The 8,734-nt window shown below is 40.6% G+C and overlaps 1 protein-coding gene across 1 annotated transcript; it reads right to left on the bottom strand.

The window, feature by feature from the left end:
- Nucleotides 1–6,283: 6,283 nt before the first annotated feature.
- LOC132282269 (uncharacterized) lies at nucleotides 6,284–8,247 on the bottom strand. The gene is made up of 4 exons (XM_059783876.1): nucleotides 8,152–8,247; nucleotides 7,909–7,983; nucleotides 6,742–7,185; nucleotides 6,284–6,676 (listed from the first exon to the last, which is right to left on the bottom strand). Exons 1-4 carry the CDS (start codon nucleotides 8,245–8,247, stop codon nucleotides 6,284–6,286), a joined length of 1,008 nt encoding a protein of 335 aa, XP_059639859.1.
- Nucleotides 8,248–8,734: the final 487 nt, after the last annotated feature.

Genomic DNA, 8,734 nt, shown 5'->3' with positions numbered 1-8,734 from the left:
CACCAGTGGAGATGCGAGAGTTGAAAGATCAAATTCAACAGTTGCTCAGCCAGGGATTTATTCGCAGGAGTACTTCACCATGGGGAGCACCAGTACTGTTTGTAAAGAAGAAGGATGGATCTCTTCGTCTTTGTATTGATTACAGAGAACTGAACAAGGTCACTATTCGCAACAAGTACCCGTTGCCCAGAATTGATGACCTGTTTGATCAGTTGAAGGGAGCTACTTACTTTTCAAAGATCGATTTGAGGTCTGGTTATCATCAGCTACGAGTCAGAGAACAAGATGTTCCAAAGACAGCATTTCTCACGAGGTACGGATCTTATGAGTTTCGTGTTATGCCTTTCGGTTTGACGAACGCTCCAGCTGTCTTTATGGACTTGATGAATAGAGTATTCAGAGAATACTTAGATCAGTTTGTCATTGTTTTCATTGATGATATTCTGGTTTACTCTAAGTCGGAGAAGGACCATGCCAGACATTTACGCACAGTATTGCAGACACTTCGAGAACATCAGTTGTTTGCGAAGTTTGAGAAGTGTGAATTTTGGCAGAAAGAGGTCAAATTTCTGGGACATGTAGTGTCAGAAGAAGGATTAGCAGTAGATCCAGCCAAGGTTGCGGCCGTTATGGAGTGGGGACAGCCTACCTCACCGACAGAGATTCGCAGTTTTCTGGGATTGGCGGGGTATTATCGCAGGTTCATCCAAGGATTTTCCAAAATTGCGGGTCCACTTACGCATCTGACTAAGAAGAATGTACCATTTGTATGGGATGATTCTTGTCAGACTGCTTTTGCTGAATTGAAGAGTAAGTTAACTTCTGCACCTGTCTTAGCCACACCTCAGAGTGGAATCGAGTATTTAGTATTTACCGACGCTTCTCTGAAGGGTTTGGGTTGTGTGTTGATGCAAGAAGAGCGACCAGTTTCTTATGGGTCTAGGAAGCTTAAGCCTCATGAGCTTAATTACCCGACTCACGACCTAGAGCTCGCCGCAGTGGTTTTTGCCTTGCGTATTTGGAGACATTATCTTTTGGGGGAGACTTTTCGATTGTTTAGCGATCATAAGAGTCTACAGTATTTGTTCACACAGAGGGAACTGAATATGAGACAGCGCAGATGGTTGGAATTCGTGAAAGACTATCACTTCTCTATTCAGTATCATCCAGGGAAAGCGAATGTTGTAGCAGACGCACTCAGCCGCCGACCCTATGTCAGCCTTTCAGCTTTGTTTACAACAGAGTGGGATACTTTGAAGACTGTTGATGAGTTAGCAGACGCTTTTATGGCATGTGTGGTAGTAACTCCTTCTATCATTCATCAGGTCATTCAAGCGCAACTCTTAGATCAACAGTGTATTGATCGGGTTTCGGAGTTAGCCTCCGGAGATGTTCCTTTTTATTCTATAGGGACTGATGGAGGATTGAGGTACAAGGGACGTTTAATTGTGCCTTCAGCTGATAATTTGAGAAATGTTGTGATGAGAGAGACACACACTTCTCAGTTCTCTGTACATCCAGGGGGAGACAAGATGTATCAGGACATGAAACGCCAGTTTTGGTGGGCCGGCATGAAAAGAGATATAGCTATCTTTGTCTCTAAATGTAGCACCTGTCAGATGATTAAGATTGATCATCAGAGACCGCCAGGATCGTTACAGCCACTTCCCATACCAGAGTGGAAATGGGAAAGTATTTCCATGGACTTTATAGAGGGATTACCTACTTCACAGCATAATCACAACTCTATTTGGGTCATTGTTGATAGATTGACCAAGTCCGCTCACTTTCTGCCTGTTCGGTCAAACTTTACGTCAGAACAGTATGCTAAGCTGTATATTGCAGAAATGGTGAAACTTCATGGTGTACCATTGTCCATCGTATCAGATAGAGATCCGAAGTTTGTATCAGGATTTTGGAGGAGCTTTCAGCAGGCTTTGGGTACAGAACTATATCTTAGCACTGCTTATCATCCTCAAACAGATGGACAGACTGAGCGAGTTAATCAGATTTTAGAAGACATGTTGCGGGCATGTGTTCTTGATTTTAAGGGCAATTGGGAGGAATATTTGCCGCTTTCAGAGTTTGCTTATAACAATAGTTATCAGAAAACTATTGGTATGGCACCATTTGAGGCTTTGTACGGTAGACCGTGTAGGTCTCCTGTCTGTTGGCTTGGAGTTGGTGAGAACAGCTTTTTGGGTCCTGAATTTATTAAGGACACGTCAGAAAAGATCGCTATCATTAGGGATCGGATGCGTACAGCTCAAAGCAGACAAAAAAGTTATGCTGACCGTCGAACTCGTGTTTTGGAGTTTAAGGTTGGTGATCAGGTTTTGCTTAAGGTTTCTCCTATGAAGGGAGTAATGCGGTTTGGGTCAAAGGGTAAGTTATCGCCTCGTTTTGTGGGTCCTTTTATGATTACAGATCGGATTGGGGCAGTAGCTTATCGTCTGGCTCTACCCGATAATCTTCATAGGGTACATAATGTTTTTCATGTATCTATGCTGCGAAAATTTCTACGGGATGAAGATCGATACCAACACATTGATGTGGGTGAGATTGAGTTGCAACCCGATGCAACCTATTTGGAACAACCTTACTGTATTCTCGATCGTAGGAATCAGATACTGCGCACGAAGACTATTCCATTAGTACGTGTACAGTGGAGTCATCATAGTGCTACAGAGTCTACTTGGGAACGGGAAGATATTATCCGTGCCAAGTATCCAGAACTTTTTTAAGACAGGTATGTAGTGAATTTCGGGGACGAAATTCCTTTATTAGGGGGGGAGAATGTAATACCCCGTAATTAATTAAATAGTTCAGTGTATTTAAATTCAATTATGTGTGGATTCCTGTACCTATTATTGTGCATGCTTCATTGTTATATTAAGTTCATTTAATGGTGCATGTAAATTAAATGTGTATGTTGAAATAGTAAATTTATTCATTTAATTGTTTATTTGTTAATTATGTTTAATGAAGCAATATTAGTTAATTAGAATATTATATTTGTGTTATAAAGTATTATGATAATATAATATATTATTTTGTAAAAACAATAATAACAATTATATTAGTTTAATAATAATAATAATAATAATAATATAATAATAATAATTATAAAAGTTTATTAATAATAATATTAGTAATAAATAATAATAATAGTTATAAATAATAATAATAGTATTAAACCATTGTCATGATGAAATTAGAGATTAGGATAGGATTGCATCAATGGTTATGGTTGGAATTGAAGCCATATGGTTGGGAGGATGGTTAGTTGATGAAAAAAATAAGATATTTGTAATATTTATATTATATATTTTGTATATAAATTAACTAGCTTGCCTTAGAAAAAAAAATAAAGGGAGTTAGAAGCAAAGTATAAATTCTAGAGAGCTATTTTATAAGAGTGAAAGGAAAAGAGAAAGAGAAAGAAGCTTGGACCGGTGTAGGCAATTTTACCCGACTACGCGCAGACCGGCGGATTTATTTTAAATCCAAAAAGGCAAGTTATTATCTACTTTTCCCCTTTGAATTAATAAATTAATTGTTTAGTTTAGTTTTATGCATAGAGCCAAGGTTAGGAGGTTGATAAATTATTAATTTTATTTTATTAAATTAATGGAATTTTAATTATATAGGATGGTATATATTTATTTAATGTCCTATGAATTTAATAATGGCTAAAAATAATTAAATAAGACTTTAGGGATTTTTCTAGAATTTTCTAGATTTTTCCGGGCATTTTCTGCAATTTCCGGCGACCTTCCGGCGAGTTTTCCGGTCGCCGGCAGTGGGGGAGACGACCGGAGTGATCCGGTGCGACGCGGCGCACCATAGGAGGGTGTACGCGCGCATCCTGGCCATTAGTGGAGTCTGATTGATCCGGTGCATCGCGGTCCATGATACCGCGGTACACCCGGATCTGTGGGCGTTGGATGGAGGGAAGATAGGGTGAGATGATCCGGTGTGGCGCGCATGTAGGAAGGATGATGCAGCCAACCAACCGGAGAACGCCACGTCAGCAGGAAGCCATCAACGCGCGCGTGGCAGCGCGTGCGCGCGCGTGGGACTCTCCAAACGCGCGTGGGAGCGCGTGTGCGCGCGTGGCTGACGCCAGACGCGCGTGGGAGAGTGGGAAAGCTTGGCGGCGCGTGTGGGGAGCTCTGGGAGGCGCGTGGGGGCGCGTGAAGGGCCTCTGCGGCTGCTGGAAAAGTCCAGAATACCCCTAGGGACTGTTTTGTCATTACCAGGACCTTCACTATACATTTTGGGGCCTCGGGTGGGCATTTTTGGAATTAACGGGACATTATATTATTATTTTATTTCTCGTTAATTATTATAATTGTCCGATTAATATTTCTAAATATTAATTGTACCAGTTAAAGTGCGAATCGCTAGTAAACATATGTAATTGATTTAACGACTATTAATGGTATTATTTTATTAAACTGTAATAACCATTAATGTTAAATTAATTAGTGCTTGGTTTTCTTCATATAAATAACCCATTATATATTATGGAATATTTATACTGTTAATCGTATATAAACCATGATTATTATGCTGTGTGCATTTCAGGGAATAAATGGACTGTTTATTATGTCGCATTTATATTATATGGATGTGTTGCCATATAGAACCATGTGAGCTGACTAATAAGTTTAGACTCATTTATACCTTATGCATTCGTTGCGATAGACAGATGTGTGGCTGTCGGGGTATGTGGTTTAATATTATTGGCATGTGTTGCCTAATTGACATACTCGGTATATTTATTAATATTATTGGCATGTGTTGCCTAAATTGACATTCTCGGTACATTTATTAATATTGTTGGCATGTGTTGCCTAATTTATATGCTCAGTATATTCATCAGTACTTTGCGAGGTGTTATCACTGTGTAGTTCGTTATAGTCTGTGTTGTCAGTACCGTACACCATGTATAATAGCTGATTTCCCGGGTAGGGAAAGGCGACACTTGACCACCTAGTGTGAGTCTAAGTGATCACCGTCTATTCTGGTTGAGGTCATGTTATACATCGGATAGTTCCCGTAGGATGTATACAGATATAGTACTCATCCGATTCATAATGATTAATTTATTTGATTCTCTGATTTGGGTCATAGTAGAGAGGACTTGCTCGTGGGGTTGACCCACCATTGTTGTTATTTCAGGATACGGTCAGTATCCGTTTCAAGGCTGAGGTTAGCAGTGTGGGACCATCATCCGAACTCATCTACTCTTACGATCCAGTGCAGGGTAGAAGTTTTATGTAATACTTCAGTTTCAGTTTTTATTTACTTTTGACGTTGAACTATCAGGGTTATATTTAGGGATCCCTGACGTAGGATTTCCAAGTTGTAATGAAGTACTACATTAAATAAAGGATGGATGGATGTTGTATTATTTAATGTTTCTTTCCTGTCTAAATTCTTTTATTATCATCATTTTGTATTCCATGCTTGTATATTGCCAATTGTTTTTGATATCCCTCGTTTTTCGTGTATAAGCCTGATCAACTTATGCGTGGAAAATGTGGGGGTGTTACAGTTATGCCCAACATCTCGCTGAAGATCTTGTTGAAGAGGCGTCGGTAAGTCGCCCCAGTGTTCCTAAGTTCGAAGGGCATGACTTTATAACAGTAAGTTTCCTTCTCTATAATAAAGGATGTTTTTTCTTTATCTTCTGGATTCATAGGGATTTGGTTATATCCAGATTACGCATCAAGGAATGTGAGTCTCTCATAACCAGTGGTAGCATCAACCATCTGATCTATCTTGGGTAATGGAAAACTATCCTTGGGGCAAGATTTGTTGAGATTGGTAAAATCTATACAAACCCTCAATTTTTCATTCTTCTTTTGAACCACCACTACGTTCGAGAGCCATTGTGGATAATGCACTTCTCGGATAAAACCTGCTTGAAGCAACTTGCCTACTTCTTCAACAATGATTCGATTATGCTCAGGAGCGAATCTTCTGTGTCTTTGCTTAATCGGCTTGAATGAAAGATCCACTTTCAAGTTATGGCATGAGATCGAAGGGATGTTTCCAGCATGTCCGAATGATCCCAGGCAAACACATCTGTATTCCTTCGGATGACATCAATTAATACTTCATTCTCTTCGGCTGTGGGGGAAGAGCCTATATAAGTGATTTTTTGGGGATTAACGAGGAAAACTTCGACAGCTTCGAGAGATTCCTCGGTGGGTTTTGTAGCTTCAGTTTCCTCCTCTGCTTCCAAATACTTGTGCAAAGGATTTTATAATTGCTATTTAGAAGTATCTTCGAGGACCACATCTGGTTTGGACAGCTTAATCCCCTTCTTTGCTTCATTCAATATCAGCATGTAACATTCTTTTGCAGCAACTTGATCTCCCCAAAGATTAATGACTTCTTTTCCATCTAGAGACAAGCATCGCATCACCTGATGGAGGATAAACGGGACTCCATTCATTCGGTGGATCCCACCTCTTCCCATAATGAGGTTGTAGGAAGGATGGATTTTTGTCAGAACAAAGTTTTCTTTCAATGTCCTTTTCGCTGCAGTGACTGATAAATTGATTACCCCAATGGGGTCCACCTCTGTCCCATCGAACCCTATCAAAGAACTAGAGGTGGGCCAAATTGATGATGATGGGATCTCCAACTGCTCAAAAACTGCCTTTGTTATAAAATTGGCGTTGTTACCAGGTCTACCAAGACTCTTTTGATCATGCAATTTGCTACCAGAAGACTGATGACAAGTGGATCTTCATGGGGAAGCTGAACTCTGGATAAATCTGCATCCCCAAATCCGATGCTGATGCTGCCTGACGTGATGGTGTTCACTGAGGATAGTTTTCTTAGCTTGTGGACAACCCTCAATCTAGAGCGGTAAACCTCTTCTGACTCCTGATCTTCCTCTAACTTTTCATGTATTGCATGAATAACCTTTACTTGATTTCCTTCTACTTTTTGAAGAATTACTTCCCTCGGCCTTTCATACTCGTTCAATACGAGATAATCTACTAAGTCTCCTTTGACGATCATGTTTTCCACCTGTCGCCTAAGGGATTTGCAATCATTGGTTGTATACCCATAATCCCTGTGATAAGTGCATTGCTTGCTTTTGTCCCTCTGTTTTAAGGGTTGTCGCATTGGTTGAGTAGCGGTGAATCTCACCTTGTTCTCCTGAAATAATCGAGCCAATGTGGTATGAAGGGGTGTTAACTTCTCTTCTGTTTTCTGTCTTTTCTCAGGTACTTGGGCGATTGGGGCTGAGGCATACTAGCTTCTCTGACTCTTTGCACTTGGAGCTTTTTCCCGAGGTTTATTTTCCACTGTGACGAGGGTGGCATGTTAAGCTCGTTGGGCTACATTCTCCTCAAGTCGAATGTAAATCTGTGCCCTGGCATTGAGAGTTTGCATGTCCGGAGGGGAATATTTGACTAATGAGGTATGGAACTTAGTCCCTTGGATCATATAGATCTTGAATGTTTCTATAGCAATCTCAGGATGACAATCTGCTATCTCTGAGGCTTCCATGTTGAATCTGGAAAGGAAATCTTGTAACGTTTCACCTCTCTTCTGTCTAATTGTGAAGAGACTAACGATAGTTTTCTTCTATTTCTTGTTTCTACAGTATTGTGCTAGGAACATGGTATACAAAGTTTTGTAGTTCGGAATAGACTTGTGTGGCCTGTTCTTGAACCATTCCAATGCAACACCCATTAGACTAATTGGGAAGACTTTACACACGAATGCATCGTTGTGATTGTTTAGAGCCATCTTCTGCGAATAGTGATCGAGGTGACGAGAAAGATCTCATATGCCATCAAACTGAGTAAAAGAAGGCATGGTGAATTTCTTTGGTCTGTCAACATTGTATATATGATCAGTGAATGGAGTCTTTACCAGAGAGGCCTTATGCTCTTTGGCCATCTCAGCGGGCATCTGAATCCTCATGAGCCTCTTCTCATTAAAGGCCTCCTGGACACCAATGCCATCCAGAACGTCATTAGTCCACACTGTGAGCTTACGACTAGATTCGGCCTGTTCGTCTTGCGCGTGATGAGGATAATTGCCCGAAGCGACCACCTCGGCTCTTGTCCTCTACTCTTGTAGAACCTCGTGGGGCCGAACTTCATTAAGCCAAACCTCATTGGCTTGAGGTTCATTAACAGGAGGAATTTTGTGGTTGGGATGAGGTCCCGCTGCATCACCAGGTGGTGGCTGCGGTGCTATCTGTGTCATAGCTACTTAAAGAGCATCGTTACTCTGTTGAAGCAACGTAATCTGAGCCGTGCTGGCCTCGTTTGCTTAACGAATGGCCTCGAACTGCTGTAAGAACTCTTCTCGCATCTTTTGCACAAGCTCCATCTGTTGATCGGTTGCGGTTGCAACTCCTCCGATTGACATTTCGGATCGTAGTAGCATAAAAGGTTTCAAACCACTCGTGGGGGTATATTTCTATACGTTTCCCACAGATGGCGCAAAAGTGCAGGCGCAAAAATCCGCTTAACCAAAAAGCGAATAGAATTTAATACAACTCACTCAAAATAACTGAACAATTAACAAGAATAATTTAGATAAAAGCTTGTAATGCTTGATCCCTCTATTAGAGGTCTAAGCCTCTATTTATATACAAAAAGATGGTCGAATTATAGTACGACTTGCTTTGCTTATCCTACAATTTATTCCATATACAATTCTTTACTAACAAGGACTTTCCTTCTGTAAT

The sequence above is a fragment of the Cornus florida genome, unplaced genomic scaffold (genome assembly GCF_030987335.1).
Source record: "Cornus florida cultivar Cherokee Brave unplaced genomic scaffold, ASM3098733v1 CherokeeBrave_3.0.0_Hap2_Chr11, whole genome shotgun sequence".
Taxonomy (NCBI): domain Eukaryota; kingdom Viridiplantae; phylum Streptophyta; class Magnoliopsida; order Cornales; family Cornaceae; genus Cornus; species Cornus florida.
The sequence above is the reverse complement of the archived record's forward strand: the minus strand, read 5'-3'. Positions and strand labels throughout refer to the sequence as shown.